The 14,044-nt window shown below is 52.9% G+C and overlaps 2 protein-coding genes across 2 annotated transcripts; both read right to left on the bottom strand.

The window, feature by feature from the left end:
* Positions 1–5,442: 5,442 nt before the first annotated feature.
* Positions 5,443–8,125, bottom strand: LOC130266567 (protocadherin gamma-A10-like). Its single transcript, XM_056515822.1, has 2 exons — positions 5,627–8,125; positions 5,443–5,457 (listed from the first exon to the last, which is right to left on the bottom strand). Exons 1-2 carry the CDS (start codon positions 8,090–8,092, stop codon positions 5,443–5,445), a joined length of 2,481 nt encoding a protein of 826 aa, XP_056371797.1. The 5' UTR covers positions 8,093–8,125.
* A 59-nt stretch (positions 8,126–8,184) lies between these two features.
* Positions 8,185–12,280, bottom strand: LOC130266566 (protocadherin gamma-B5-like). Its single transcript, XM_056515821.1, has 2 exons — positions 9,634–12,280; positions 8,185–8,475 (listed from the first exon to the last, which is right to left on the bottom strand). Exons 1-2 carry the CDS (start codon positions 12,100–12,102, stop codon positions 8,185–8,187), a joined length of 2,760 nt encoding a protein of 919 aa, XP_056371796.1. The 5' UTR covers positions 12,103–12,280.
* Between the last annotated feature and the right edge of the window lie 1,764 nt (positions 12,281–14,044).

The following is a 14,044-nucleotide window of genomic DNA, read 5'->3' as shown; positions in this document are numbered from 1 at the left end:
AGGCTATTTAATCCACACCTCGATCACAAGCAGGAGCAATTTCTGGACCCTTGAACGTTGGAGGCATATCCAAATCTTCCTTAGGCAATATGTTATATTCTCACCACCTACATTTTCTTAATCAAATCCTCCCTCCATTTAACTGACAATAGTTTTCTGCTGTCCTACAGCCACTGCCCCTGTTAAAAACAGCTCTGTCCTTATTTACTATAAGCTTATGAGTACATTTAAGTAGAAAAAAAAAACTTTGAAAAATCTACAGACAGATATTGTTTCTCCACGCTTGAAGACCTAAACTTCTCAGTCCTTCCGCATAGCAGACACGTGCCAACCCTCAGATCACTTCCATGATCCTTCTGGAAACTCTAGCATGCCCATTTGGGATATTGGTACAATATCTTCATGCAGTCTACGCTCTCACAAAAAGATTTTAGACCGGGTGAAGAACCTCTCTGGACCTGCTGGGCACATTACTTGTTATGCAGTGCAGGACACAATTTGAGCAGCAGGTGCCCATTGGCAGCTCATGTCCCATCTTATCAGCCACCAAGAACTCCAAGTACTTCTCTGCAAAGCTGTTCCCTCTCCCCTTCTCTCTGTTTAAACTGAGGGCTGCGCTAAGCCAGGTCCAGGACCTTGCCCTTCCCCCTGTTCAACTCCAGGATGTTTGCACGGGGCCACTTCTCCAGCCCATCCCTCCTTGGCATCTCTGCCATCTCGTGAAGCAACTCAAATTGGTGTCAGCTGAAAGGTGACAACCTTTCAGGTGACAGTCTGAAGGTGCACTCAACCCCATTGTCCATGGAGGTACTAAACTGGTCACTACTGGAAAGTACTGGTCCCAGGAGGGACCCTTGAGAGACAACACAAGTTACTGATTTCCACCTGCACATTGAGCCACTGTCTGTAACTCTTCGCAGGTGACTCTCCAGCCTGTTCCTCAGCCACTTCACAGCCTCCAGATGATTGCCCAGAATGTTCTTCTGGATGATGATGTGGGGGACACTGCACACGTTCTCCCACTGGCCCCTGGGCTGTTCATGGAAACCTTGGCTGGGCTGGGTGGCCGCTCTGCACTTGGAGGACTGCAGCAGAGATGCTTCTGCACTGTTACACTACACACAAAATGTTCCTGGGGGAGCACACATGTGCTGATGGACCCTTCCTCTTTACAGCTGTAAACATCCCACATGTGTGTGGGAACTGCACCTGCACTCCAAAAATTGGTAGAAAGGAGACCTTCCCCATAAGATCAGACATACTGAGCTTGAGCTCATAACAAGTAATGCAAGAAATAGAAACACAGAGAAATTAACACATGCCATAACATCCTGTAGGTCTCACTTGCCCTGCTGAAGCAACTCAAATCACACCACACTCCATCAGGCACAGCCTTGTGTTATCTGTGACACATGACGAGCAAGGGAATGAACGAGTTCTTCTCCAGCCTCACACACTGAGCTCCCCTGCCTTCTTTTTCTTCTCTGCCATGCAACTGGAAGGTTTTGCTTGTCTCTCCTCACTGGTCACATTTATCATGAGATGTTAATGTCCTACAGGCACACCAAGAAAGAAGGTGCATTTGCTCACCACCATTATGATAAGGAAGTGAGGGATTCTAAAGCACACAAATGATAAATAACCATACTAAAAGATCAGCAGTCATCTAATGGAGATTGGCTGATCAAACCATTGGCTTGAAGGGAATCTCCTCCCTGTCTTCATCACACACCCTTTTTCACCAAGTTTCAATGTCTACTAAAGTCATATTTACATCTATTTCTCCCAACAGCAACAGAACTCAGAGTAACTCTCATATCTCCTGCCTTCCACTCCAACTGAATTTAAAGGAGGCAATAACAGAACACACACTGATAAAAAAGATAGGTTCTTGATAGTAGTGAATATACCCACCTACAGAGTAAATCAAGGGAAAAGAAAAAAAAAAAAAAAAACAAAAAAAACCAACATGAATCAGATAAGGCAAGGAAGCACGAGAAAATGTTGGCAGAGATACACACAGTGAAGTCTTCTAGGCCTTTCTTTCACACCTTAAAATTCATCCCAGAGAGCGCCTGGAAGTCTCTGATGTCTCAAGCTGCAAGGGAGGCCTTAAACACTTAGGCTGGAGAATAGGATAGGGGGGGTCATATGGAGAATTAGTTTTCTCACCTATTTCTTCTACTGCGGGGCCTGCTCACCCTGCACGACTATTTAACCATCATTTTAAAGAGCTTTTAAACAGCTTTTCATCAGCCTCTTTTGCAAGTTATTCTTCTGACAAAGTACACCAAATTCCCTTATTGCTTCTGCTTCCTATTCGTCCTATTCCCCACATATACAGTTCTTTCCTAGGTGGGTAGGAATGGATTTGCTGAAAATCAGCAGTCACTGTTACAAATTTAAAAGTACTGACCAGTACAGAGAAAAGGAGTTGCAACCTTGCTGGAAACAAAGGCCTGAATGAAAGTGGAATTACAACTCTGAAGAAACTCTAGATCACCATGTTGCAGACAGATATAGATGGATAATGGAGGTTTCACACAGGATTAATTAGCTGTTCTAGCCCAGGATTAGGGTTCTATAAAAACAGCTATCGTGGAAAATGTTATGGTTGGAGGAATGTCATTGTCTTTCATGACAGAGAAACTGGGATCAGAACAGAGCATAACTGGCACTGGCCTTGGCACCAGCCATGAAATCAAACCATCTTCAGCCAAACCCAAACTGATTTACCGATTTCCCTGACACAGAACTGAGCTCTCATCCTCCTCACTCTTCATTCACAGCCTTTAGTTTCACCATCAACCTATACCAAAAGTGTGGCTGTACATTAGCGAGAGTGAAAACAACACGTTGGGGAAACATATATTTATGAAGTGGTAGTTTCTTAATGTAATATTCTAGTTAAGGCTGAGTGGGGCTCTGAACAACCTGGTCTGGTGGATCATGCCCCTGCCCATGGCAGAGGAATTGGAACAAGATGATTTTTAAGGTCCTTTACAATATAAACCATTGTATGAGTCTATGTTTCCATGAGTCTATGATTACATGTACGGCTTCAAGGTATGGATGAGAGATTCTCTCCTTAAGGGACAGTTATATGTTTTGGAGATTACAGGACTGCCAAGCACAATGAGGATCGACTACACTCATTGACCAACAAAAAGAAAACAAACAAAGAAACCCAACCCAACCCAAGCCTACTATCATAAAAACCTTAATCAACCCAGGTACGAATGGGAAAACACCAGAAAAATATCAATCATGGCCTCACATTTCAGATTGCGCCAACTGTGTACACAACACAGGAAACTCGATTGTAACTGATTCACAAGAGCCCTCACACAGGAGCTCACTACATGGATCCCAGACAGTCATTTCCTTGCATAGGAAGAGAAATAAAAAGCTTGGAAGCACAGATGTGGGATTCACCTAACTTATGGGACAAACAGACACCATTCATTAATTAATTTTCACCTATATCAGAGTGAAATCCAGCACTGGACCTGGATCTGGATAGACAGACTTCTTCTCTCTGTCCAAACACAACATCATAGCAAATTTTGCACACAGACATCATTCGAAGAAAAGCTGTGTGCACAGCTTCTCAAATCCCAAGCATCTACCCTAAGATTATTCTGTTCCTCCCCATTATTTGAATAAGTGGAAAATGCACTATAGGTCATAAATTATTATCAGCTCAGTCAAAGACCCAGCAACCCAAGAGTCAGTTCAAAGGCAACATCCACATTCTTCAGCACATGGACTCCTCACAACATGGATGACTCCACTCTTGATGCAAAAGAATATGGAACCCAAACTAGACCATTTGAGTCCAAACCACACAATATAAATCATAAGGCTCATGCTGATTTACTTTCATAAGGCCAGGAATAGCCCAGAGGATGAACAAAACACATGCCAGGTCTCCCCACACACCACACCCCCAACACTCTAACACTTCACAGCTCACATGGTTATCACCAATCTTCAGAATTTAGAGAGACTCTACCAAAAGGAAAGTTGCACAGATAATATCTCCTTACCATGGACAATATTTAATTTGTTGTCCTAGCCATGGGACAAGAAAAAGAATTTAGTACAGAGACATTTTAAAGGACCCTGTCTATGAAAGTCTCTCTTTTCATCTATAAACAGGAAAGAACCATCTCCAGATCATCAGAAGAGTGAGACAGAAGGTTAACACCTGCAGAATTGAAGACCCCACAACACTCTTCTGGGTTTTGTAACTCACAGCAGATGATCAATAGCGTTGTTTATAGTCACTGAATACATCTCTTGCTCTTCCCATATGACATCTTCCAGAAGTTAAACAATTAAATTTTTAAATTACACAATTATAATGACATGCAAATACATAGTAAGAATTTTACAGGGTTCTCCATGCTTCTGGAATACAGATCTGCTAGACAACTAATTTGAGAAACAAAATCTCACAATGCTTCATACTAGACATAGGAACTGGACAGGAAACACAGAAAAACATTCCCTTGAGTCTTTCAGCAGACATTCACAGACAGCTCACAAGACTCGAATTTCCAACCCTTCACATCATCCACGGTGTTCTTTCACCCATATATCCTATGAACATGTGACAGCAGAGGCCAAGTTCCATTGGCCATTTTTCTCCCCACCACCAGTTCCACACAGATATTTTTACATCTCTGTACCATGGAAGCCACATTTTCCTGCTCAATGAAATTCTGTGAAGAGACTTCACAGGTCTGAAAGGAAAAGCTGAGCAGCCTTCCATGAGAGACTGAGTCAGGGAATATCTGCACTGGGGGAATTCATCCTAACTTATATTCTTCCATTGCACCCTGAATCTCCCCCTCCCCATCTAGGTAATTCCCTTGCCATGCTAAATATTTTATAGCCAAGGCTCATCCAGCTGCATTTGACATTGCTCTATCATAAAATCAAGAAAGAGACAAAGAAGTGCCGCCATTCTTCCGGCACATCCAGCCACCCACAGGTTTACAAACAGACACAACTTCATCTTCATAACATCCAAACAGAAATCATCAAGGACCACTTGTTTCCTGACCGAATCCTCCATGTGGGACAAAGGTCAAAGCGTGGATGATGCAAAGACTTTGCCTGCTGAACTCTACTATCTATCATGCAGAAGTATATAGGCTGAGAACAACATCCACAGAAGATCCACGCAAAGCCATCACCATTTTCTTCGACCCACTCAACTTATTCAAGCACATGTGCTGTGCGGAAGACACATGAGCCTGCTAAAATGGGGAATTTCTACATAATGCATCAAATCAGAAGATCTAATACTAACAGGAGCAAAGATTCTGCACAGCACATGTCAGATAGGGGAAAAATACCTGGAACCTAGTCAATACCAAAACTTCTATTCCAATGAAGAGCCTCCCAATAGCAGCCTTCTACCTCCATCTTTCTTCAAGAACTGGAAAGCTGAGGACCACAAGATCACAGAACGACAGCAACAGGCACAATCCTTGAGAACGTCACGGAAGGAAACTTTTCTTTGAAGCAAAATCTCCTAAACAAGCCAGAGGACAAGGCGAGGAAAGATAAGAGCAGGAGAAAGTGTCGTAGAGAAAATCTGAACAGAGAAACTCACCGAGGGAGCGGCGGGATCCACGGGGATGGCGCCGGCGGGATCCTCGTCGCCGAGCAGCGGCGCGGGCTCGTCGGGCAGCGGCCGGGCCGGGAGGGTGTCGCAGCAGCTGCCGCCGGCCGAGAAGCGCAGCTGGCTCTTGCGCGAGTCGGCCGTGAGCGACACGTCGTGCGAGTAGGACTGCAGGAAGGCGCGCACGCCGTCGATGCCCACGAAGTGCGAGACGGGCACGCCGCGCAAGGCGCCGCTGGCGGGCGGCAGCAGCTGCTGGCGGCGCCAGCGGCGCAGGCGCAGCGCCAGCAGCAGCAGCAGGAAGGCGACGAAGAGGCAGGACACGGCGGCCACGGCCAGCACGAGCCAGCGCGTCAGGCTCACGGCCGGCTCGCCCGGCTCTGCCGCCGCCTCGTCGGCCGCGCTGCCCAGCTCGGCCAGCAGCTCGGCCACGCTCTCGGCCAGCACCACGCTCAGCGTGGCCGTGGCCGACAGCGCCGGCCGCCCGTGGTCCTTCACCACCACCACCAGGCTCTGGCGCGCCGCGTCGCGGGCCAGCGGCGAGCGCGCCGTGCGCACCTCGCCGCTGTGCAGCCCCACGCGGAACAGCCCCGGCTCCGTCGCCTTGGCCAGCTCGTACGACAGCCACGCGTTCTGGCCCGCGTCCGCGTCCACCGCCACCACCTTGGCCACCAGCGCGCCCGCCTCCGACCAGCGCGGCGCCAGCTCCACGCCCGACCACGCACCGCCCGAGCCCGAGCCCGCCCGCAGCGCGCCCGCCGGCGGGTACAGCACCTGCGGCGCGTTGTCGTTCTCGTCCACGATCTGCAGCACCACCGACACGTTGCTGCTCAGCGCCGGCGCGCCGCCGTCCTCCGCACGCACCCACAGCCGCAGCTCGCGCACCTGCTCGTAGTCCAAGGAGCGCAGCGCGTACAGCGCGCCCGTCTCCGCCTGCACCGACACGTACGACGACAGCGGCGCGCCCCGCACCCGCCCCTCCGACAGCCGGTAGCGCACGCGCGCGTTCTGCCCCCAGTCCGCGTCCGTCGCGCGCACCGTCAGCACCAGCGCGCCCGCCGCGTTGTTCTCCGCCAGCCGCGCGCTGTAGCGCTCCTCCGCGAACACCGGCGCGTTGTCGTTCACGTCCAGCACCCGCAGCGCCAGCACCGCGCTGCTCTGCAGCGCCGGCGACCCGCCGTCGGCCGCCCGCACCGTCACGTTGTACTCCGACACCTGCTCTCGGTCCAGCTCTCTCGCTGTCACCACGCTGTAGTAGCTGCCGTGGGAGCTCTGCAGCCGGAACGGGACATCCTCGTCGAGAGAGCAGCGCACCTCGCCGTTGGCCCCCGAGTCTCCATCCTGCACATGTAGAAGGGCTACAACTGTCCCCGACGGAGCATCCTCGGATATTTCGCTAATCGCCGACCTCACCGAAATTTCTGGCATGTTGTCGTTGACGTCTGTGACGGAGATCACGATTTTTGCAGTGTCGAAAAGGCCTCCACCGTCTCTTCCCTGTACCTCCAATTCGTATGAGTCGCCTTCCTCGAAGTCCAGACTTCTCAATAGTGTGATCTCTCCAGTCTCACAATCCAGACGAAAAATATCCGACGCAATGTCGGAAACTTTTTTCAAGGTGTATTTCACCTGTCCGTTCGGACCCTCGTCGGCATCAGCCGCGGTTACAGTTACGAGTGTTGAGCCCACAGGCACGTCCTCGGGCACACGCACCGTGTACTCCGCCTGGCTGAACACGGGCGCGTTGTCGTTCGCATCCAGCACCGTCACTCGGATCCGAGCCGTGCCCGTCCGTGCCGGATCGCCGCCGTCCATCGCCCTCAGCACCAGCTCGTGAAACGCCGCCTCCTCCCGGTCCAGTGCCTTCGCCAGCACCAGCTCAGGACGCTGATCGCCGCCGGGGCCAGCCTGCACGGCCAGCGAGAAGTGCTCGTCACCGCTCAGCTCGTAGCTCTGCAGGGAATTCAATCCCGAGTCCGGGTCGTGAGCCTCAGCAAGGGGAAACCGAGACCCCGGGGCTGTCATCTCGCCCACTCTTAATTCTGTTTCTGTCTCTCGGAAGTTGGGCGCATTGTCGTTAATGTCCGTGATTTCCACTTCGATTTCATAAAACTTCATTTCCCCCTCCACTATCAGCTCACAGCGCAGCACGCATTGCTGCACCATCCGGCAAAGCTGCTCTCTGTCGATCCTCTCCGTCGTCACTAAATGCCCCGTCTTCCCTTGCAGAGAGAAATACTGCGTCCTACCTTGGGAGACAATGTGGACGCCGCCGTCTCGGATATCCGGCAGCTGCAGCCCCAGGTCCTTGGCCACGTCACCCACGAACGAGCCCTTGGGCATCTCCTCGGGCACCGAGTAGCGCAGCTGCCCCCACGCCGCCTCCCAAGCCGCCAGCAGCATCACCCAGAGCAGAGCTCGCTGCCCCTGGCCACAGACCCTCCCCGCCGCGCACATCTCCTCCACGGCACCTCCTAGTCCGCAACACGGCCTGCAGCTTCTCGGCGCAGATTTGGAGCCGAGTCGCTCCTCCCGGGAGTCCCTCCACTTCACGTCTGCACTGCTCCACACCGCAGCAGCGAGAGCAGCTCCCCACCACCGAAACGCGATTCGAGCTCCTGCACTGAGCTGCTTCTGCCGACCCGTCCGTCTCGTTCAGCCCGGTTCCGCAGAGCGAGGACTATCACAGACAGCACGCCGCCAAGCCAGGCACCGAGCAACCGAGCGATTATGTCCACAGCGGGCGGGGCTGCAGCGCTCCGAGTTTCCTCTCGCTCCTCTCGGTCAACAGCGGCGCCCGCAGCCTCCTCCCGGCACTGCAACACCGAGCGCTGCCCGCCCTGCCTGGTTCACGGGCGGCTGCTGGAGTGATTCGGTAGCCAGACACATTTTGCTTTCCACCTGCTGATCTCTGCTTGATCTTCCAGCTGATGACGAGCATGGAGAAGCAAACGCTTCCCGTGGTATTCTTATTTCCAGCAAAAGAGGAATTGTTTTTATTGTAGTGGTATCACCAGGAAATAAATCTCTTAACATTACATTGCAAAAAACATTACTTGTATTGCATGAGTACGGAAGAACAAATTCCTCCACAAAGCTTTTATACTACTCGTGTTTGAAGAACTCTTTCTTTAGGCTTTCCACAGAACAAAACAGTATTACAGCCCAGGGAAACTACTGGTGAACAGTCGCAATCCCCGAATCCCACACTGCAGGGACGGTCCTTACTTTGCACCCGCACATTCGATTACCATAAAAAAGCTTGCATTGCTCCCCATTCTATGATTATGATTTCGGAATTGTTCCTTACATAGTTACTGAGCACCGGCGGTGAACCGACACAGAACCCTACTCTGAGCACTCAGTTATGCAGGATTTTTGAGATTCTAATTTCACCCAACTCGGTAGAGTAATATTTCTACAGAAGACATCAATCAAAAGACGGAAACAAATACACGCAGTGGAACTTCCTAATTCATGGAGCCACATACAGCCTTCCCTTTGGAGTCATACACCGTAACAACACTTCCCAGAGAGTTTTCCTCCACCAAATAAAAGTCAAAAAACTGTCGGAAAGGAAAGCTCTCAAATCCAAGCTCCTCATCCACGTCTCATTCTACGCAATAAGGATCCGCCTCTTACTACCACAAGCAATTCAACGAACATTTCTTTCCCTACGGAAAGCCACTAATTTGAGCCAGAATATGGGATGAATGAGAGGAGTTTAAAAGCTCTATATACATTCTACTCACCAGAAACAGAAGGGAAAGAACTTGCCAATGACAACACATGTCTAAAAACTGATTTGCCTATAAACTGCAATTTGTGAAGGTTAGAAGAAGAGAAAAATACTAGAGATGGAACTATTGAATGTGTTTACGGAGAGCGCAAACGGACAGTTAAAGACTCAGAAAATAAAAAGCAGCCCTCATGAGCGTACTACCTCTACCACGCCATTGGGGAAAGGATCAGAGGGGAAAGCGCTCGTCTTTACAGACCTGCGGTGCGTCCTGGTCGGCATACGGATCACCCGTGACGGCGCTGCTGTTCGGGTTCGGTTTCTCGCACTCATCCACGCCCAGGAGCTGCTCCGCCGACAGCACGGGCACCGGCGGCGGCGGCGGCCAAGCGGCCTCGGGCACGGCGCGGGCCGGCGCCGCCACGCACAGGTTGTAGGAGTAGGGCAAGGTGCCCTCGCAGAAGTCGGCCGGGAAGGCGGCGCCGGCCAGCGAGAAGCGCTGCGCGCCCAGGCAGCGCAGCACGGCGGGCGGCCCGGCCCGGCGCAGCCGCGCCACCACGGCCAGCGCCACGCTCAGCACCAAGAGCGCCGACAGCAGCGCCAGCGCCAGCACCAGGTAGAACTGCAGCTCGGCCGCCGCCGCCGCCTCGGCGCCCGCCGGCCGCTCGCTCAGCTCCGGCAGCGCCTCCTGCAAGCTCTCGGCCAGCACCACGTGCAGCGTGGCCGTGGCCGACAGCGCCGGCTGCCCGTGGTCCTTCACCACGGCCACCACTCGCTGCTTGGCCGCGTCCCGCTCGGACACGGCGCGCGCCGTGCGCACCTCGCCGCTGTGCAGCCCCACGCGGAACAGCGCCGGCTCCGACGCCTGCACCAGCTCGTACGACAGCCACGCGTTGCGCCCCGCGTCCGCGTCCACCGCCACCACCTTGGCCACCAGGTAGCCGGCCTCGGCCGAGCGCGGCACCACCTCGAACGGCGCCGCTGCCGGAGCCTCTCCCGCCGCCGCCGCCGCCGCCGCCGGCCACAGCACCCGCGGCGCGTTGTCGTTGCGGTCCAGCACGAACACGCGCACCGTGGCCGTGGAGCTGCGCGCCGGCGCGCCGCCGTCCTGCGCCCGCACCGCCACCCAGAACTCGCGGCACTGCTCGTAGTCCAAGGAGCGCTGCGCGTACAGCGCGCCGCTCCGCGCCTCCACCGACACGAGCGGCGCCGCGCCCGCCGCGCCCGCGCTGCCGCCCGCCAGCCAGTAGCTCACGCGCCCGTTGGCGCCCGCGTCCGCGTCCCGCGCCTGCACGCGCAGCACCAGCGCGCCCGCCGCGTTGTTCTCCGCCACGTACGCGCTGTACGCCGCCTCCTCGAACACCGGCGCGTTGTCGTTCACGTCCGACACCTCCAGCACCAGCTCCGTGCTGCTCCACAGCGCCGGCCTGCCCCGGTCCCGGGCCACCACCGTCACGCGCTGCTCGGACGCCTGCTCGCGGTCCAGCGCGCTCGCCGTCACCACCTTGTACGAGCCGCCCGGCGACGCCACGATAGACAGCGGCGCCTCGCCCAACAGCTCGCACGACACCTGACCGTTCTCGTCGGAATCTGGGTCTTTTACGTTCAGCAGGGCCACCACGGTGCCCACCGGCGCGTCTTCGGGCACCGGGCTCGAAAGTGTCAGAATGGTGATCTCGGGCGCGTTGTCGTTCTCGTCGGTGATGTCGATATGCACTTCGCAATGGTCGGTGAGCCCACCGCCGTTAGTAGCCTCTAAGCCAAAAACGTATTTATTTTTCTCCTCGAAATCGAGGGCACCAGCACTCCTAATCTCGCCACTCTCGCTGTCGACAGTAAACAACAAGCGGACTCCATCCGGGACGTTACCGAAGGAGTAGTACACTCTACCATTGGAGCCGTCGTCCGCATCTGTGGCCCGCACCTGCAGCACGGGAGATCCCGCCGGCAGATTCTCCGCCACTCTCGCCTCGTAGACGCTTTTACTAAACACGGGTGGGTTGTCATTGGCGTCTGTGACGTTGATGAGAACCTGCACTGTCCCGGACCTGGCAGGCTCTCCGCCGTCTACTGCTGTCAACACCAACTCAAAGGAGCTCTGCTTCTCCCGATCCAACGCCCTCTCTAGCACTAATTCCGGCTGCTTCTTTCCACCTGGCTTTTCTTTCATTGACAGTGAAAATGGAGAGTCGTTGCTGAGTTGGTAAGTCAGCATGGAATTACTTCCTGCGTCTGAATCTCGGGCCATCTCCAGGGGAAAGCGAGCACCAGGAAGCGTCAATTCCAAGATTTCCAGTTCCACAGAAGACTTGCTGAAGACTGGGGAGTTGTCGTTCACGTCCTCGATGGCTACCTCGACGTGGAAAATGTTCAGCGGGTTGTGCACCAGCACCTCGAAGCTGACAGAACAGGTCGCTGACTCGCCACACATTTCCTCCCGGTCCAGCCTCTCGTTCACGTACAGGTTCCCGTTCTCCTCATTCACAGTAAAGTATTTCAGCTGTTTCTTGCCGGCAGACGCCACCTGCAGCTTGCGCGCCGGCAGCTCGTCCGCGCTGAGCCCCAGGTCCCGCGCCAGCGGCCCCACGAGCGAGCCTCTGCCCAGCTCCTCGGGGATGGCGTAGCGGACCCGCTCGGCCGCCGCCCGCCACCACACGCACAGCAGCACCGCGCCCAGCAGCGCTCGCCCGCCGCCCGGCCCGAGCCTCTGCCGCCGCCTCACCGCCATTCTCTGCCGCCACAGCTCGCCAAGCTCCTGCCTCCTGCCGCTGCCCTGCCTCCCTCGCAGCCGCTCTCGCCACACACCGCACGCACCGCTCACAGGCAGCGCAGCCAGCCCGCTCGGGCCGCCTCGGACGCCGCTGCTCCCCGCCAAGCGCCGCCTCTCGCCGCCTCTCGCCGCCTCTCGCCGCCTCTCGCCGCTGCTGCTGCCGCTGCCGCTGCCGCTCTGGCCGGCGCCGGGCGAGCGAGCAGCCTGCGGGGGCAGGACGCTGCGGCGGCGGCGGCCAACAGCGACACCCGGAGGCGCCGCCGCGCCACTGCAGCCGCCGCACGGCCGCGCTCAAGGGGGCCCGGCTTTGGGCGGGGCTCAGCGCCGGCACCGGCTCCGGGCTCTCTCGTCTACTGCAAAAACCGAGCGTAGAAGCTTTTGCTTATATCCACTCCGAGGTGTTTCTATCTGAGGTGTGCAGTCGGATGCTTTTAGGGAATTCTTTTGAGTTGAAACACTTAACTTAGAAAATTAGAATTTTAGTTACCTTGCTGAGAATAATTAAAAGTTAGAAATTAGAAGGGATTAGTTATTTGAATCTTAAATAATTGATTGTCTGTAATTTCATGTTTGCTCAGCTACACTTACAACGGTAAAAGTCGAAACTAGTGAGCAGATCCAAAAGAACATAGACAATGCAACCAGAAACCCATTCTTTGCAAAACTGGACTATACCAAAAATCATTAGTATTGTCATTGATAGAAAAGGTCATGAGTTTAAGGTGAGGAAGACTGCCCTTACTTCCTCCTTTTAAGACGCCTCCCCATGAAAATGACCCCAGACGTAATTTAAGAAGTCAATTACGCATTCTTAATAGCTATTCAAGCTAATTACCATAAGAAGCGGGGGATGGGAGGGGTTGTTATTATGAATATGTATTTGTTTAAATCCTTTGCTAATAAATAGACTTTGTGATCACCTGTGATTTTCAGTCCGTATTAGAGGATTACCTCACGCTGCTGCGCACGCTGAATAAACATACACTTTCAAACTTTAAATATTTAGAGAGTCTTTTGTCCGTCACAGTTGAGTATCTGTATTAGACAAATACTCATATTTTGGTAATTCAGAGTCACATTGAACAGTCAGAAGCAAATATTAATGGCAGGGCCGTAAAGAAAGGAATTCAGCCGGTCTCAGTAAAATCACTGCACATCTACAGCAGCAATAAACGATAATATAGGGAACACCTCAAGACCTTTCTCACACTTTGCCACATGTCTTCAATTGTGCTTTCATTATCTGGGATGAATTAATTTGGGATATAGATCAGCCTAAAGCAATGCAAGCATATCCTATGGCAAGTTAGCAGAATAACCTTTACTCTTTCGGACTCATGTGACTTATTTCGTTTTCATATCCGTGTGGGAGCGCCAGACAATGGTAAGTGCAAAACAATGCTAAGTCCTTCACAGAGCTACACAACCTTTTCAACTTAACTATTGTTTAAAGGTCATTTAATCCACACCTCTACCATAAGCAGGAACAAATTCTGTCAGGCTTGAATGTTGGAGGCATAAACACTTTTAGGCAATACATTCTGTTTTCTCACAACCTATATTTAAAGCATTCTTTAATCAAAACCTCCCTTCTTTTAACTGACAACAGTTGTCTCCTATCCTATGACCACTGGCCCTGGTATAAAGAGCTCTGTCCATATTTCCTAAAAGTTCATCAGAAAATTAAAACAGAAAAAAACCCCAACTTTGAAAAGTCTACACACAGTTATCTTTTCTCCATGCTCAAAGAGCTAAACTCATCAGTCCTTCTGCATAGCAGAAATGTTCCAACCTTCAGACCACTTCCATGAACCTTCTGGGAACTCTAGCTTGTCCATTTGGGATATTGGCCCAAGATCTGCATGCAGTCTGTGCTCTCACAAAAAGATTTCAGAGGGGG

Source organism: Oenanthe melanoleuca, unplaced genomic scaffold, assembly GCF_029582105.1.
Source record: "Oenanthe melanoleuca isolate GR-GAL-2019-014 unplaced genomic scaffold, OMel1.0 S089, whole genome shotgun sequence".
Taxonomy (NCBI): domain Eukaryota; kingdom Metazoa; phylum Chordata; class Aves; order Passeriformes; family Muscicapidae; genus Oenanthe; species Oenanthe melanoleuca.
The sequence above is the reverse complement of the archived record's forward strand: the minus strand, read 5'-3'. Positions and strand labels throughout refer to the sequence as shown.